Source organism: Periplaneta americana, chromosome 15 (genome assembly GCF_040183065.1).
Source record: "Periplaneta americana isolate PAMFEO1 chromosome 15, P.americana_PAMFEO1_priV1, whole genome shotgun sequence".
NCBI lineage: Eukaryota > Metazoa > Arthropoda > Insecta > Blattodea > Blattidae > Periplaneta > Periplaneta americana.
Window position 1 is genome coordinate 104,350,296 of NC_091131.1, and position 19,534 is coordinate 104,369,829.

Consider the following 19,534-nt stretch of genomic DNA (forward strand, 5'->3'; position numbering starts at 1 on the left):
AAGAGTATGTCAAAATTTTAGGTGTAGGCCTACATATTCAATACACTTAAGTGAGATTGTCATACAACATTTTTATGTTAAAGAAATTAAAAACAAGTGTTCGTGTTGAAGTGTTAAAAATCCGTATAACCTACTATGTTTATATACATAGCCATCTGACATTGAGTAATAGTTTGGGCTAATGATTCTAAAATAATAAAGTTATTAAAACTGCAAAAGAGAGCAGTAAGAATAATTTGTAATGCTGATAATACTTATAACCGTAGGCCTACACATTATAAATCTTTATTTAGGAGTCTTGAAATTTTAACTTTATCATCTTTGTATATTTTAATTTGTTTAATGTATGTAGCCTATGAGTTCGTTACAAATAGCTCAATGCACAACTATTCAACTAGACATAAAAATGATTTAAGAAAAGGACAACGCAACTACACTACGACTAATGCAGCTTTGTAGAAATTTGTAAAAAGTTATATAATGTCTTACCAGATAATATTATACATTTAAGCTTGAGACTTTTTAAGACAGAAATTAAAAATAAATTAATTGGCTTATCATTATATACTGGAGAGTATTTTAACTCAATGTAAAGAACGTATAGCTATTTAACTTATCACATTTGTGTAGCTTTAAAGAAGAATTGCCACTATAATAATTATAAAATGTGATTATTTCTTTGTGTATAATTTTATATGATATTTCTTTGTTTGTAACTTACGTATGTTATTGTCTATTTGTAAGGTTATTTTATAATAATAGTATTTATATATTTTTATTTTATGATGGCATTTTTCTATAGGCCTACTACATTGTACAGTCTCTGGAATGAAAAAAATAATAGCTATTGCTCTGAGTGAAGTTGTAAATTGTAAGTTTATGATTTCATAACATAGTTTAGAAAGCAAAACATTACTATCTTATAGATATCATTTAGTCTCTAAGAATACATTTATTAGTATCTACATACAGGCTATTTCAAAATTAATGCATAGGCCCTAATGTCAATTAAAACTGAATGCAAGAACTTTTAGCAAAAAAAAACTCAGACATTTAAAACCTTATATTTAGAAAGGAATATTTATTTCGGAATAAAATATGTTTGCGATTATTAGGCCTGTTGTGCGAGTTACGAAGACATCGAGAAAAATTTTAGATGGCACTCTATAGTTTAATATCATCTGAAATGCCATATTTTTTTATGTATTTTAATTTACAAAACTTACCACCAGAGTGGCCTGCCTAAAATGACAAGGTATACCTGGCAAAATATAATAATATTAAATAATGAAAAAAGTGCGTAAACATGAATTTAGGATATATATATGAAACAAAAGTATAACTCATTGAAATTATGTGTGCTGTTATATAAATGATATTTTAAAATCTGAATAGATGACTTAAGAGCCATGAGAACCATGAGAACAATTGCTTTTTCAGTAAATTAAAGCATTCACAAATATTTAATATATAAGTATATATTTTTTGTTATAGTTCCCCGGCTCCCAATGAATAGGCCCATAATTTCATTGGTCTCCAGGAAAAGACGTCAGATGCTGACTCATAAATTTGTTTCTTCTCGTTGTTTACTTCCAAAATGTGGTCGAGGTTTTGGAGTCAGAGTCTTGGAGTTGGAATCGTAATGTAGGAGTCTGAGAGTTGAAGTTGTGGAGTCGAAATTTTGGAGTCGGGATCTTGAAGTCGGTATAGTAGGCTAATATTAAGTCTTTGAATCAAAGTTATAGAGTGTGAGTCAGGAATCGGAGTTGCAGTGTGAATTTATGGAGTTGGAAGCGTAGTGTTGAAGTCATGAAGTCGGAAGCGTAGTGTTGAAGTCATGAAGTCAGATGTGTAGTGTTGAAGTCATGAAGTCGGAAGAGTACTGTTTAAGTCATGAAAGTTGGAAGCGTAGTGTTGAAGTTATGAAGTCGAAAGCGTAGTGTTGAAATCATGAAGTCGGAAGCGTAATGTTGAAGTCATGAAGTCGGAAGCGTAGTGTTGAAGTCATGAAGTCGGAAGTGTAGTGTTGAAGTCATGAAGTCGGAAGCGTAGTGTTGAAGTCATGGAGTCGGAAGCGTAGTGTTGAAATTATGAAGTCGAAAGCGTAGTGTTGAAGTCATGAAGTCGGAAGCGTAGTGTTGAAGTCATGAAGTCGGAAGTTTAGTGTTGAAGTCATGAAGTCGGAAGAGTAGTGTTGAAGTCATGAAATTGGAAGCGTAGTGTTGAAGGTATGGAGTCGGAAGTGTAGTGTTGAAATCGTGGAGTCGGAAGCGTAGTGTTGAAATCATTGAGTCGGAAGCGTAGTGTTGACGTGATGGAGTCAGAATCGTAGTGTTGAAATCATGGAGTCGGAACCGTAGTGTTGAAGGTATGGAGTCGGAAGCGTAGTGTTGAAATCGTGGAGTCGGAAGCGTAGTGTTGAAATCATTGAGTCGGAAGCGTAGTGTTGACGTGATGGAGTCAGAATCGTAGTGTTGAAATCATGGAGTCGGAAGCGTAGTGTTGAAATCATTGAGTCGGAAGCGTAGTGTTGATGTCATGGAGTCAGAAGCGTAGTGTTGAAGTCATGTAGTCAGAAGCGTAGTGTTGAAGTCATGGAGTCGGAAGCGTGTTATTGAAGTAATGAAGTCGGAAGCGTAGTGTTGAAACCATTGATTCAGAACGTAGTGTTGACGTCATGGAATCGGAATCGTAATGTGAAATCAGAGTCGGGATCTTCGAAGTGGAGTCGTGGAATCGAAATCATGGCGGCAGTCGTGGATTCGGAATCGGTAAAAATGTAGTCTACTGACCTCTGTTGTAAGATATGATATAGACTATGGGTGAAGGGTGGTAGAAGACCACGCGCATTTAGGCCATTGACATAGCAGTCTGTGTGACTTCCAAATTTTTACGTAGGTGAGTAAAATGTCGACAAATTTTGCCTAAAGTGCCTCATCAAGGATAGAGATAATTTGCATACCGTAATCTACGATTGAGAATCACCAGATTTATTTTTCTTTGGAAAGCAACTACGCACGCATTGTATTCTTCACCTGACATAATTAGGAACATTAAATCCAGACGTTTGAGATGGGCAGGGCATGTAGTACGTATGGGCGAATCCAGAAATGCATATAGAGTGCTAGTTGGGAGGCCGGAGGGATAAAGACCTTTAGGGAGGTCGAGACGTAGATGGGAAGATAATATTAAAATGGATTTGAGGGAGTGGGATATGATGATAGAGAATGGATTAATCTTGCTCAGGATAGGGACCAATGGCGGGCTTATGAGAGGGCGGCAATGAACCTCCGGGTTCCTTAAAAGCCAGTAATTAAGTAAGTAAGCAACTACGCTAAAATTGTGTATCGCCTTTAAAAATACATTGTCCTCGGTCGGCAAGCATTATGACCACTAGATAACCGAGGGCGAAATTCAACTCTATAAGTCATAACATCTTGCAAGACGATATTATGTAGGCTAGGCCTATTTTTAAGACTTGTGATAATGTTGTTAAGCAAACCAAAATACAGATTTATTTCGTGACGCTTTCAAGAAACTTGTGCGTCGGTTACAGATATGTATAGAGATTGTTCTAAGTGAATGTGGGTAACAAAATAATTTCTTACGTTTTTTTTTTTTTATTTATTATGACATCGAATTTCATATAAAATTTATCTGAAAAAAAATATATTTTCTCTTAAACGTTGTAAAAATTGCAAATAACGCGGAAATTACCCTAGTGCTACGAGCTGTGCAGTACTATGTTCAAGTCTGAAGATTGAATGACAAACTACGCTGCTTTGACTTTAAAAGCTAAGTCATTAAGCCGCGCGTTCCCAAGATAGATCTACAGCGATTGAAACAGTTCACTCCTTGTTGTGGGAGGAGTTAACTTAAATAAACTGCTCATTCACTTATACTGGTATAGAGATAGTCTACGAGATTCATCATCTGTTCCATAAACCCTTTGCAGCACAGTAAGCCAAAAAACGAAAACAAAATATGTAATTTTTTACGTTTTTCATATCATGGATCATAACAAAGCTTCGAACAACATTTTTCACAATTCTAACTCTGCACACAATTTTTTTAAAAAATATGTTCACGCTGAGCGACCACTATGCCACAGTAGAGATTTTGATATAATATATCAATATAGCATAATGTGACATTTACAATGAGTTTACAAATGTATAATTTATTAATGTTGCTCTTTTTATAGTTCAGATACATTATTCATTCATTAATTTTGATGATATAATTTAAAACAGTTCATTTATCGTTCAGGCACAGTGCCACATTGCACGCTGAACACAGATGGCACCTCTATGTATTCTCAAGAGGTGGTTGCATGGTGGAACAGTTGTGCTATAATTGTAGAGAAAAAAAGAAAACTGTGTTCTTCTGAACAACCACTATGCTGCAAAGGGATAAAAAAGAAGTCTACCATTAGATCTTACTCCAAAATATGCAAATATCGTCGTTGTTCCTGCAATAACTCCTATGTGACATATTTATCGATTTTCAGATTTTAGCTCTATTAAATAACTTAAATAGTGATACAGCAAATAATAAAATCTCTTGTATGTAATTATATTTCTTTGTTTCGAAAATGTAAGAATTCACAATCTCCTATGTACGGCTGCCATAGGATGAATAAATGTGTTTCTCTTCCTACCGAAAAATTTTATATTTTGCACATAGGAGTTATTGCAGGAACAACGACGATATAATAATTCACAATATCACAATCAAAACATCTCAAGGTCCTTTTCCTTTTTTTATTTACTTGTACGTCTTATATATGTGTAATTTTTTTTTGCCATTAGCGTAGACTACAAAATGAAAGTTCTATTTAAGGCCTACACTGTCTAGGAAAACTGGAAGCTAGTTCCCTTTGCCAAATCAGATCTGTTATAATTCAAAGCTGCGGCATTTCATCCATGAATTTAAATAACATGGGCCTATAAAATATATATTACATACTCTAAGTGTCTCTTAGTTAGAATAATTTAATGAATTGTTATTCTTATTGCTGTAAATAGATAATACCATTTTAAAGCTCGGAGGAAAAATCTTATAAAGCTAGTTTGTTTTCCCTAATAATGAAATCTATTGCTGTATTTGTGAAATACTATTGTACGAGTAGTTAGCAGTAACAACGAAAATTTCTACAAGCATGACGAAAAAGTGCTTCCGAAGAAACCAAAACAAAAATAGTATACATTTTCTTTTTCTTCTTCATCTTCATGGAATTAGGCTTAAGACCTGTTCACATCAAGAGAGGTTCAGTGAGTTCTGCCATCTGGATAGTGGTCTGTGATTTAATGAAATATATGGTATTCTACCTGGAGTCATTATTTGGATATGATCAAGCCAATTGCTTCTTAGTTATATCTATCCTGTCTCTTAAATTAAGTGTATTCAATTCTGTTCTGATAACTTCGTTTCTTTTTTGTCTAATACTGTCAAACATATCGCAGAACGTAAGAACTTCATATCTGCCGTTTAAACTTTCCTTCTGTTTATTCTTTTAAGAGACCAATTTTCACTTGCATATGTAAAAACTTTAATTTGTACTGCCATCACTTTAGCTATACAACTTTATGAGGTTTTTAATGCTTTCTTTTATTTAAAAAAACATATAGGCCTAATACATATCTGAAAGATGGACCCTCACATCCCAGATCAAGGAATAGGTCTACAAGGAGGAGAAAGACGGCCCCTAGCGATACATTTAGGTTATTAGGCCTAATTGCTTGATCATCAAAATTAAAATATCTGTGACAAGTAAAATAAGTACATCATCAAAACTATTACGCATCGTCATCATCATCCGTTCACGTTAGAGAGCGTTTTTGCCTGTAATAATTTACTGTAGCCCTACATATCTTGATCAATCCACCGTTTTTTTGGGGCCCCATGCTTCTCTCTCTATTCTTAGATAGTTGGACTACATTATTTTATACAGCAATCTGGTTATAGCCATTCTTTCGACGTGGGATAACCACTTGCTCCTATATTCCTTTATTTTTTCATTATATCAAATAATTACATTTAGTTCATTAAGTAGGCCTATTTATTTTATTTTTCTACGTCTTGAGATTATTTTTATTCATTTCATTTGTTCGAATTAACCCTATTCTTTTGTCTTTCCCTCATAATCCATGTCTCACTTCTGTAGGGTAAGATCACTAATTCTGGATCTACTTAACTTAAGCATAAAGGCCGATTGCGGAGATGGGAACGACAGAGAGTAACGAGTTTTACCTACATTTTATTAATTGACTCTCTACAATATGTTAAAGTCGTTTACATTTACAACAATTTTAATTCAATACATATTTTTCTTGGAAAAGTTAAAATTAGCATTTGATCCACAACTAAACCCCCGGCACTAGTTGAGTACCAGTTAAAGAAAAACATTTTCCTTTTATAATTATGTTAATACAGAACAGTACAAGGATCATATAAATGTAAGGAGCATGATATTATAACACTCCACAGATGAGATAAGCAATGTGATCCGCAACTAGTGACAGGGACTAATTGAGGATCAAAATTCTGGATATTATTTCTACGATGGTACATCTTCAAATTATTAGGCCTAACACAAACTGAAGGAAAATGCATTTTGCTTTCTAAAGAGCAAAATTACGTACATGTTTGAAACAATTTACACAAAAATTAGAGTACTGTTTACATTTGATATACCGTACAGAAACTTTTTTGGTCAAATTTTATTTGACAAATGTTGACATGTTTGATGGTACCACAAATTGCACCTTTTACGTTGCATCCAACTTATTTTTTTCTACTTTTTCCTCTATTTCTCTCAAGAACTCAAGTGAAGTTCCACATCTTGTGATAGTGATTTTTCTTGAGTGTTTGACATTGCCTTCTTCTGGTACAAAAAGTTATTTTATCACCTGAACCACTGGCGAGACAGGAGAGTTTCCTCTTTCTCTTACATTAGATGAGCATCCGGGTTTGTGTCTCATCGTTTTGCCTAGCATGAACAAGAGTGAAGTCATTACTGCTTTTCGAACAATGAGCGTTGACTGCAGAAGGATCCAAAGACCAGACACCACTTTCTCGAAATCCACTTAAAATATTGTCTGTAGTTGACAATTGCTTTTTGTCATGCTTGAGTTAGTACATTGCAGAAATCGTATCTATTTAGAATTTTTTTTTTTAATTTTCATGCACCAGTTTGGTGCATTCTTTCTTTAGAGAAAGGCTATTTGAGCGACCCAAAAACACCAACATTTAATGTTGGAATATATGCGTAGTGTCATGAAGAAACATTAGAAAATAGACACCACTTTCTCTTGCTAAAACTAAAGTTTCTTCAGACAAATGAGATGCATGATATTCAAAACGTATTAAGATATTTATGTACACTTAAAACCTCGACGTTTTACTTCGAAACGAATATAAACTAGAAATGCATTTAAATCTGGCGCGCGCCCCAGCCTGCTAATTATCTCGTTGCAAGGGTATAAAAAACTTACCCGCAAGGTAAGACTGAAAGCTTCAAGTGAAGTCCTTATTTTTCTCTGCAAAATATTTACCTATGACCATTTTTTTAATAAAATTTGGAGGCTCTGAATTATATACATAAGTTAAGTAATTACAGACTTTCAAATCCTTTTTTCTTATTTTTCTCTTAAAATTTCTGCTATTAATTGGAAAAAAACATGACTGCGTCATAACTTATGGCTTCTTTCATTCCAAACTTCCAAGAAACCGCGCTGCCATGGCTACCACACGTACAACAAGAGATACTTGCCGCTGACTTGAGAAACTGACAGTACAGGTAGTTTGATCTTCAACTAGTGCCCAACCCAGAACTAGTGATCTTACTCTATAAGATTTATCTCCTAAAGCTGTGGTAGTAAAATTGGTTGAAAAACAACCAGCACATATTATGAAATGAAAATACAGTGGTGTAGGCACATATTCCATTCACGATACTGAATTAATAACTTTTACCTGTAGGTAAGAATTACCAATACAATTTTCACTTCAGTTCCATTTAAAATATAACTTAATTTAAATTCTAAGAATGTAGCTTCATAATAGGCCTACTTGTAATAATTTGTGACTTTGACATAACAAAGTAATAGTAGGTTAATTAATATTAATCACTTACAATTCTGTATGAATTAACACGTGTCTCTGATATTCTTCACACGACTTTTCGAGATGTAGGGGAAAGTAGCCTAAATCGTACCGGCGCAGAAATCGTACCACTATTAATATTGAGGAAAATATTGCATGCAGGGACCATCTGGGGAATTTTCCATGAAATACAAATAAAAACTGATACTCGTTCAGTTTCCCGCCTTTCACCCAAGACAACAGCTGTATTAAATCGTGCTTTATAGTAAGTTCTGATTTCTCATATAAGATTTTGTTACTCTTTCGTAAGCTTTTATTGAAACATTGAGTTAGTTTAATGAATGTGTTTTATTACACCTAGTATATTAGATTGTTTGCATTATTTAAACGGTAAAAATGGTCACTGTAACAGCTTTGTTTAGGTTATAATCTGAATAGTTTGCTTTGAGTGCTAGTTTCCTAAATCGTACCTTTAAAAGGTTGCTCATATCGTACCAGTACGATTTTGGCAACGTGAACAAATAACGTTAGGTGCATAATATTTTCAAATTCCAGAATAGGTAATGACCAAACGAGAATACGGAAAATCGAAACCAAATGCTTTACTTAAGACAGTGGATGAATTTCGATCCGGAGCAGTGGGATTGAATGAATGTTGCCTTAAGTACAAAATCACAAAATCGATTTTCAAGCGACATTTGATGGGCAAAATGAAAAGAGGTCTGGATCATCCTGCAAATGGATCCGTCAACGAGAGGAATACAGCTATTTCACGGGAAATAGAAGAGGTATTGGTCTAACATATTTTGATGTTTGAAGAATATCTTTCTCAACTTACTACAAAAGACGTTAGGAAGTTTGCCTTCGATGTGTTAGAAGCAAACCCGCCTTCCAAATCTGTACAATAAATAAATACGACTGGCGAGAAAGAAGTGCTGTTATGGGTTCATCAAGAGGTATTCAAATTTAAGTTTGCGGCAACTGGAAACTGTATCTGAATCATTCCAAAGGGTTTAATAAAGTTAATGTTAAAGGGTCTTTTTATTGTTTGGAGAAGGTAGTCGACGAGTACTTCATAGACGCTTTTACATATTTAACGTTGACGGAATGGGTTTCTCCCTAAACCAAAGATTTCAGCTCAAACGAGAGCGAGAAAAAGTGCTCAGCAAGCTGTTGTGCTAACTTCAAGTCCCCTATAAGAGTCAATTGCAACAGAAGAAACCGAAAGGAAGAACTTCAAGGAAACAAATGAAAAGAGCAAATCGGCTATCAAAAAGAACGAAAAAATCATCTAAAATGATTGATTTTGATGTAAAAGAAGAGGACTGGTTTTATTTTATCTTTGAAGAAGCTGTCAATGAAGATATGATTCCTTGCTGTGTGCAATCAATGGGTGCATGAGACGTACAGGAGTTTCTACGGTACAAGAACGTTCTCATTTTGCCTGTGACATGTGTAACGACAGAATCTGACAAGTAGGTATCTTTCATTTGTGTTAAATATGATTTAATCTTGAGTGAACCCTTCGTGTTTTCGTTTTATTAGATCTTGATAATAGCCTATTTAATATTTATATATTACAAAAATCTTTGTATTTTAAAGCATCTTTATTTCTCATTTGTATTAATAAAATGTCGTAGTAAATGACAATAATATAATGAAATAAGTTATTTTTATGTGGTTCTTATTTTGAAAATTGTGTATTTTACAAATGGGTACGATTTAAGCAACCTCTAGGTACGATTTAGGAAACTAGGCGCACAAATCGTACCACTTGCAGAGTTTTAAATAATGTCTTTTAAAACAATTGTTAATTATTTAAAAATTCTGAAAAAAAAAATATTTTGTGTTTCAAGGTCCTGCCTCAATGTTTAACAGTATATGCAATTAAAATTCCTTCCCATTTAGAAATAACTGAAGAAAAACTGAAAAGTGATATGATATAGGCAACCTTCCCCTAATACTACTCTTCGAACCCAAATTTTGGGAACCTATATGATGGCTGATCTCGAATCGAACCGAATAGAATGAGGACAAAGAGAAATTAAAAAACAACTGAAAGGCACGAGAGCACTCGTGCATGCAAGACGATTTGAGACTAAGACGAAGAATCTATGTGAACTCCAAGCCTGTAGGCTACTTGTCTCAGCTCGTTTGTCGTCGTTCCATTGAAGGAACTTGGGAAATGTTGAATGGAATATTAACCTCATACATAATAATGCCTTAATTAATGTTTAGTCAGGCCCGATATGAGTAACTGCTAAGTACAGTAGACTAACTTTGTGTGGAAGTCATGATAATGAATTTTAATTCCTTCTAGGGAATGGCTGATTGTCCGTTGTCAAGGTATGTACTGTGTCTTCTTATATGAAACTTAATCATCGTGAGCTATGTCATAGGAGGTCCGACAGGCGTATGTGTGTAAAGTTGAAATTGCCTAACAGAGCAATATGCTTAGATTAAACCCTGACGAAGATTAAATGCTTAAGAAGAAGAAGAAGAGTCTATATTGTTATCACTGAGTAATAAATCTTGTTCTGCGTTTGGCATAGGCTACATTTAATTGCATACAAAATTTTATTATATATTCCGATGGAAAAATATTTTGCACGTTGTTTTTCTATTCCTGCAGAACATGCGTATTTACTTCTATTGACATAGGTGCTATTTATATTTTAGAGATCAGATTTGTTAACAAGAAGATAATTTTTATGGTAATGGATACTGGAATAAAATCTGTAATCATTTTAATATTTACTGATTACGTAAATTCAGCAAAAATATTATTTTATAGATTTTTGTAACGATACCGATAGGCCTAACATCTTGTAAAAACAGTTTGAAGATGTAAAAAATTCTTCAGTAACAGTCACGAAAGTTTTGCTGAGGAAAATCTCGATTGCAGGCCTACAATTAGATAAGAGGAACTGAAATAAATTCATTGGCATGACACACATTGTGTTAGAAATCCATTAATTGAAATTATATAGTTATTTTAGAAAAACTGTCTAAGTACTCGTATTTCTATGCACATTTTTGTATAATAATAAGTAGCTTATATCTTATAATTTTAGTTAATCTTGTCCTGTCCAATTTATGTGCAACAGGCAGACATATGATTTTTCCCTCAATTTTTATATAACTTAAATAACGTTTAGGTTATTACTACATTTCCAACTTTTCTTTTTAATAGCATTATTATAGATTTATATTCTTGTATGCATAATATTATTCTGTGTTTTTGGCAACCCAGGATGCCTAGGCAGACTATTATTTGGAAATAAATTATATATAGGCCTACTGTATGTATTATTTATTTATTTATTTATTCATTCATGTATTTATTTATTTATTTATTTATTTATTTATTTGTTTGTTTATTTATTTATTATTGTGAAGATTAAATTATTATTTACAAGACATCCATGTTTATTACTAACTACGTACAATTAGCCTACTGAAAAAAATTTAAAAACTCTATTACATGCATTAGGCATAAATCTAATAATATTAATGGTGTGCAATTTTAATAATGTTTTAAGTAAACATGTATTTTGGTTTGCCAGAATAGAGTTTACTTTCATCGTCTGACACCCATGCATATCTCAATATCATGTAGGCTATACGAGTTCCGATTATGGAACTTAATTTATGTAAGTTACAACACTATTGACGAAATAAACAAATTGCTGTATACTTCGCGATAATGTGTGTGAAAGAAACATTATTTTTAATTTCGGTAAAAAGTAAGGGATGAAAGAAGCACAAATAGGCTATAAGAACTAAGGTACGATTGAAAAAGAATTCTCAGTAAGTTATACGATTTTGTGAACTTTACAAGTAGACGTCTTCAGAAAAATTAGATTGGAAAATGAGTAGGAAGGCAGATGCATATGCAATCCATCACTATAATCATTTTATTTATAATTTACTAAACTTTTGTTCAGATAACTTCTAAGTTTATGCTGGCTAAATTGAAGACAAACTTTAGGTAAAATGAAGCAGTCTTGCTTCGTGGGAAAACAAAATAGGCTATGTCGTGTTTCTGAGCGCGTAGAAAGTAAATCGATTTACCGTGCACTCTGATTTAATTCTATTTAAATTTCAAAGTAGACCTACAAATAAATTAATCTCGTGTGCTTTCGGGACTATAGCTGAAGTCTACTGACTGTAACTCTATTGGAAACTCCCAATGTGAATAAGATTTACTGACTACAACTCTATTGGTAACTCGCAAAGTATATGTATATAGATGTATATCGCCATCTTCGGAGTTAGCAATTACAGAATAAAATATGTAAACAAAAACAAATAGGCCTAGGCCAGGGGCGGACGCAGGATTTTTTTTCGGGGAGGGATTTGAGGAGATAGTAAAAATGGAGTAATGAGAAATAAGTTTATATACTCACAAACATTTACAAGTTGGCCTGAGTAGTGTAGTCGGTATAGCCTTCTGTGCTCGAAGTTGCGGGTTCTACCCCAACCCAGATCGATGGCATTTAAGTGTATTTAAATGCGACAGGCCTCATATCAGTCGATTTACTGGCATGTAAAATAAGTCCTGAGGGAAAAAATACCGGCAACGCTGATATAACCTTGGCAATTGCGAGCGTTGTTGAATAGACCACAATTTTGTAATTTTAACATTTACAATGACTGCAATACAAAAACAATGACAGGATGACATTTACAGAAGAAGGCGACGAGGCTTCTTAGACGTTTCATCCAGTACTTCATGAGCTTTTACTTCTACATTTGTATGTATATACATCAAGGCCAGTCCATTTAATCTGTCTGCTCCCATCGTGCTCCTCAAGTAAGTCTTCAAATACCGCAAAGTTGAGAACGACCGTTCTGGTGTTGCTGTAGTTACAGGCAACGTGCAGAAAAGTTTCAGCGCCTTGTGAGTGCAGGGAAAAATAATTTCATTGCACCTGTTCAAAGATGATATAAAATCAGTAGGCATTAGGTGAAAATTTTTCTGATCAAGAAAATTTCTTCTCCACATCTTCAATTCATTGAAGAAAGACTCTGGTGATGCATCAACGTCATTGGGCCACTGATCACTATAGCCTCAACAGCAGTTTCTAAATCTTCATCTGATGCTCGCACTATGTTTTTAAGCAGCAAAGTTTGTATGGACTTTAGGACTCCCTTATGATTTAAAAACCTGTCCTTGAGCTGACTAATGAAATAGTCTAAGAAGACAAGGAAACTTAAAAGCCTAAAATACTCTTCATGACTCTCTGTCTTGAAGTAAGAACGCTGTGTTTGTTTTCCTGCAGTTCTTGGAATTTAACACTTTAGCAAAGAGAATTTACGTGGTATTTTTCTAAAAATTTCGGAAGGGGATATATCCCCTTAATACCCCCCCCTTGCATCCGCCCCTGGCCTAGGCCTAACTTAGACCTAGCTAGGCCTACTGTATGTGGTGCGATAAAAGATCTTTGGCGAGAAAAGTATGCAAAGACATTTTATAAAGGTTTAGCTGCAACAGTTTTATTCAATGAAATAGAGTCCAATGCTGGACTCTGAATAGAGATTTACTAAGATGATTGGCGGTAGGAGAAATGATGTTTTTTAAATACGTGGCAGCATGCACACTTCTGGATATTGAAAGGAATGAGGACATCCGCAGAGAATTGTAGGTATTTAGTCTTAATAGTAAAATAAAATAATACAGAAGAAAACGGCAGGAACGTAACTGGAGACTGAACGAAGAAAGACTGCCCAAGAACTAAGAGGTATAGGACGATGATGATGATAATGACGACGACGATGGTGGTGATGATGATGATGATGATGATGATGATGATGATGATCTTACATCGTTCTCATAGAGACGAAAAGGAACAAAAGGCAGCCATTAAGGTAGATGATGATCATTAGAGACGAGAATTCCATGCAAATGCATTTTTTATAGGAACATAGGACATAGCTCAAACTTAGTATTATCCATTTCATTACTTTCCGGTTCCAAATATGTGTACTTTTTCCGTGCATAGTTGCATGTTTTGGCCTTTTTGGGGATAAAAATAACATGCATAACGCATATTTAAGCAATTTTTAGCGTAATAATGCATATAGGCCTAGTATATATTCAGTTTAAATGCATGTTTTAATGGTTTTGAGTGGGCACCACAGTTTCTCGATTTTTATGACCCTCATTTTACCTTCAGATGTAGAGGGGTCATTCTTTGCCTACAAAAACATACTAACTGACAAGCGCAGGAACCTCACATAAACCAATTTAGAAATGTTGTTAGTTGTTAACTGGGCAAAAAAATACAGTGAAGTGAAGTGAAATAAGAAATTTGGAACAAAAATGAAAGTGAATGTTTTAATGTAGCCTATTTCTCGCTTGTTCGTGCAAGTTTCATAGTTTCATAGTGCATGAATGCATGCATATTTTGGAATTTTATAGTGCATGAAATTCTCGTCTCTAGTGATCATATATTTTTTGTATTAGGCTAAGTAGGCTATTACGTTCTTCATTACTTGGAAATGTGTTTAGACATAGGCCTATGTGTCATTATTACCGATTTAGCGCCCTCTAATTCTGTAACGGTTTACCAACAGACCATCTGCTTCCTAAATATAGTCGTCTTCAATAGTCTAGAGGTTAAAATGTAGGCTTACAAGCTATAAGTTACAAGCGTGGTGCAAGATGGTTGGGTTTTCACATTATTCAGAAACATCTAATGTTTCGTCGTGGCTAAGCACGATACAATGTTTTCCAGAAAATGTTATCCGGGGAAAGGTGGTTAAATCAAATTGTGGAGATAAGGCCGCTGTTTACAATAGTTTAGCCCTCTATTGTAGTTAAAATCAATTCGTATAAACACACAGAGAGTGTAAAACAATAACAGATCTAAGTATTATGCCTACATTAGATCAAATAAAATTTCAATTCAAACAACTTAGAATAAATATTCAAATTTTTATTTACGCAGTATAAGCTCAAGGAAACTAAAATTAATGCAATAGTGCTGTATTGACAGTCAAGTAAATAAAAATAGTTTGTTTTATCTGCCATACTTCTTTCGGCAGGGGCACTGGAAGCCTCCGCGGGGAAAGTGCTTCTGCGGAAGCGTAATTATAGCCTATAATATGCCTAGTCTATTAGGCTACTTGAAAAAGTGACAGAAGATTAATCGAACCCCTATAATTATGCTCTTCGTGATTGTTATTGTGAGCATAGTTGGAATTGTAAGGATGTTTGGGATTTGAAATAACATTTCGTTTTCTTCTTTTCATTTCGGTCTTTACAATTTACTCCCCATATTTAAATGTAACAAGAAGGAATCTTCCATTTAATTTCTTCATAATTGCTTCCCCATTCCATGAGGGATAATTAGTCCCGAGGCAACGATAAAAATTGATACTCGAAACGATTCGCACATCAATATGACACCAATGAGTTGGTTTAAATGGTAATAAAAATAATAATAATAATAATAATAATAATAATAATAATAATAATAAAACTAACTTTTACAAATGACTTTTAGAGAGCCCGGAGGTTCATTGCCGCTCTCACATAAGCCCGCCATCGGTCCTTATCCTGAGCAAGATTAATCCAGTCTCTAGCATCACATTCCATCTACCTCAAATCCATTTTAATATTATCCTCCAATAATAATAATAATAATAATAATAATAATAATAATAATAATAATAATAATAATAATAATTTCCTGATGTGTAGGCCTAGGTACCATCATCTTCAATGAAAACTATTGGCGCCCGACTTTGTAACTACCAATTTCTTTCTGAACATGGAAAGCTAAAAAGCTACTTCGAAAGATTCAAAATAAATATTCAAAGTGACTTCTCGTGTTATAAGGCCTAGTGAATGTTTGCATTTAATGGAACATTAGTAGGTATAATTTTTAACAGTCATTTAAAATGGGACGAATATATTAATTGCCTTTGTAATAAATTACGTAAAATAATATATTATTTTGTTTTATTGAGGAATTACTTGCCAGTAAGTTTATTACGCACAATAACTTAACTTTATTTCAATCGGCAATTATGTATGGAATTATAGGATGGGGTGGCTTATTTAAAACCAATTTTAATCCACTTTTTAATCCACAGAAGAAAATGATTAAAATATGTCTTCATAAACCTATTGATTTTCCACCTCAAAAATTGTTTTTAGACTTTAATGTTCTTAAAATAAGACAAATTTACTTATTATAATGTATTAATAAAATTCATACATAAAAATCGAAATAATTTTGAATTCTATTCTCATAGTTATGAAATAAAAGGTCTGAATTCTTTAAGACTGTTTGAACCAAAATGCAACACTGCTATAGTATTTAATCATAATAGTAATTTAGGCCCAACACTATACAACAAATTTATATTTAAATATCCTAATCTTGTCAATTTTAATAGTTCTAGTATTAAATTTAAAAGTTATGTATGGATTTCATAAAGAATGAGAAACTGTAAATTTAGATTTATATATTCTTATTGTGTAGCAGACATAGGACAAATTGTATTATGTACTTCTTAATTTAAATTCAGGAATCCGCCCCTGAGCACGAGTTCTACTCTTTCAGGAGTGAGCTAAAGTTTTATCTGTTTATATTATAACTTAACTTATTTTGTTACAATTATTAGCAAAATAAATAAATACAAATAAATACAAAATACAAATCTGTTATTCGAATGCCCAAGATCAAGATTACACTAGAATGTCATTTAAATTGTTGTGACTTGAAATTTCTGAAGCTACTACACCAGTTACTTCGTGAACAATATTGTTACAAGCAGTTAAGATACTAAAATTTATTGTAAATTGTCATCCTAATTAATTTCTAATAACTGTCATTCATGTAGCTATTTATAAAAGAACTGTACCTAAATAACTACAGTAGCCTATTAGTTAAACCTAATGTACCTATTTGATAAAATAAGGTTCTCTACTATAATGGATATTCAATGATGATGATGATGATGATAATAATAATAATAATAATAATAATAATAATAATAATAGCAATCAATTAGCCGAGAATGCAATCATTTGGAAATTAATACCACAATATCACACGGTATGGTAGGCTATCCTATTTTTTAAATAAACTATTAAATTTATTATTTCTGACTTTATACCCTCCACATTTATTAGTAAAGCCATTTGTGTAACAGTAATAATTTTTATAAACTTTTATTAATTTTTATTAATATGATGTCATTCGTTTCCCCTTAGGCTATACTTTATCACATTCATTCAAGGCGTGCTGTAATTAATGACGTCATCGTCATAACAGAAAATATGACCAGATTTCTCAAATGTCAAGTGCATAAACTTTTACGTTAAAAAAACACTGGCTAGGTATCAGCGCCATTAGACTATCAGGGTAAGGAAAGAGAGGAGAATAATTCTGTTGGATTCGTAAGCAAGAGCTAATTTCTACAATAGCCTGCTGCTACTATGACAAGGTTAAAAAACCCAACAACTTCACACCATAGAAGTTGCTATGTTTGGATTCAAGGTTTGCTGTTTCAAACCCAGCAGAGAAGTCGGATTTTTAGAAAAGAAATACAACCAATTTTATAAATTTACACGTTGTAAAAAACCTTGTTCCTGAAAACGAGCGCTCAAATACGAGCGCTCGTACAAATTATCATATAGGTCCTACTATCTCTTGTTAAAGTTGTTGAACATCAGAAAACTAAGCAAGTTAAGCTGCTAAGACTTCATACTCCATGTAGCCTAACTAGAGAGGGAATCCTCTCTTCTCCAAAGAGCAAACAATTCAAGGTGGAAGTATCTGTTGGTCTGTCACACTACAGTGTTCTTTATTGCTCGAATAAGGGAAACAGAAATCAAATCAAAATTCTTGCTTAAGTTCTGAAGATTTCTACTTGCTAGTTTCTTGAAACTTAAGGAAGTTTAGGAACTGAACTAAGAGTGTTGATATTCAGGACCATATAAAACAAAAACAGATTGACGTAAATAGATACATAGCCTAACCACAGTCTAGTATATACAGTCACGAAGCTTGAGTTGTGAGGTTGCTAGGAACAATAGACTGTGCCGCTACTATTTCGCACTGTCTATAATGAGGCGATATTAGCGATCCTGGTGGTTAGCAACTATCTTTTGATGCATATTAACTGCTTATTGAGCTTCGTGACTGTATATACTAGACTGTGGCCTAACTTTGCCTCAAAATACAACATAAGTCCAAATTCTCCTTAAATAGGCTATAGGTAGGGTACTACACTCTTCTTAATTCATGTTAACATTGACTACTTGGATGAAGTAAATTATTGAAAATTACATACCAACAACTCCTCTTCCTGAGAGATCATGCGCTATGTTCGGTGACAGAGATGCTTCGGAGTCAGGACTTAGAGGTCCTATTCCTGGAGGTCCTTGGGGCACCAGAAGAGGAGGTAGGATGCCCGATTGAGGTCTTAACGTGGGATCGTGACTTCCGGGATGTGTAATATGATGGCCATGTTGGTCCAAAAACAGTCCGGCTTGTAATGTTGGCAGCCATGAATTGTACAACAATGGTAGCGGTAAGCCAATGCCGCCTGGGTAACCGAGCGCTACGGCGGCCGCCATATTGTTCCCACAAGTCCCTGCACTAGCCATATTTAGCCTGTGATTCACCAGATCCATTGCACTTAAGTCCGTGTTCGTTAATCTGGTGGAGTCGTTGTTCTGGCAGTTTGAACGACTGCTCGGTCTAGTCGCTATCAATGATTCGATAGAGAACGGGCGCAAGTTCCTCGACCTCTGTTGCTGCGTATGCGATGATAAGGAAGTTGATAATGTTGACGCAGGCTGCGATTGGGTGGACAATTGTTCTCTGTCGAATGTGGTTTCCATGCTTGAGTGTAACAATGAACGATTCACTAAATGTAACGTGTAAGTATTAAGACATTACACACAAGTCTTACGGTGATAGTCACAGTATCTACACATTTTATTCACAGTTTTATGTCCGCGCTAGACTACAATTGAAATCTTCATTAGTTAGGATCTATGAACATCTTAAATACTGATTGGCCATTAGTTTCAAATTTAAATTGTAACAGATTTGATTTTGATCTGTAATTAATTTTGTAAATTGTTCATCAAACCGCTAATATTTCCATTATAGATATTATGAAAATAAAATCACATTTCATGAGAACATTCTTCTATCACAATGAGAATGTAACCTACGTGTAATGTATTATGATGACAAGTATGACATTTAGTCTAATTTAAATATTTTAAAGCCATAATTATGTTGCCATATCAATCCTTAAAACATGGAAACTGTATCAGAATTTGTATAAAATTCAGAGTCTTAGTAAAATAATAACTACAGAATTGTGTACATTCAGTAAAATTCGCTATGATTCTTCATTGTGTTCTCTACTGTTGATATGCTTGACATTTTCACTT

At 33.8% G+C, this 19,534-nt stretch overlaps 1 protein-coding gene across 1 annotated transcript in view; it reads right to left on the bottom strand.

Moving 5' to 3' along the window:
* The window catches only part of unpg (homeobox protein unplugged), a 107,544-nt gene that overhangs the window by 87,521 nt on the left and 489 nt on the right, over positions 1–19,534 (bottom strand). The window contains exon 1 of the mRNA XM_069847948.1: positions 18,418–19,534. This exon is cut by the window's right edge and continues 489 nt beyond it. Coding sequence (XP_069704049.1) covers positions 18,418–18,970 — 553 coding nt within the window. The 5' untranslated portion in view covers positions 18,971–19,534. The remainder of the gene's footprint in view (positions 1–18,417) is intronic.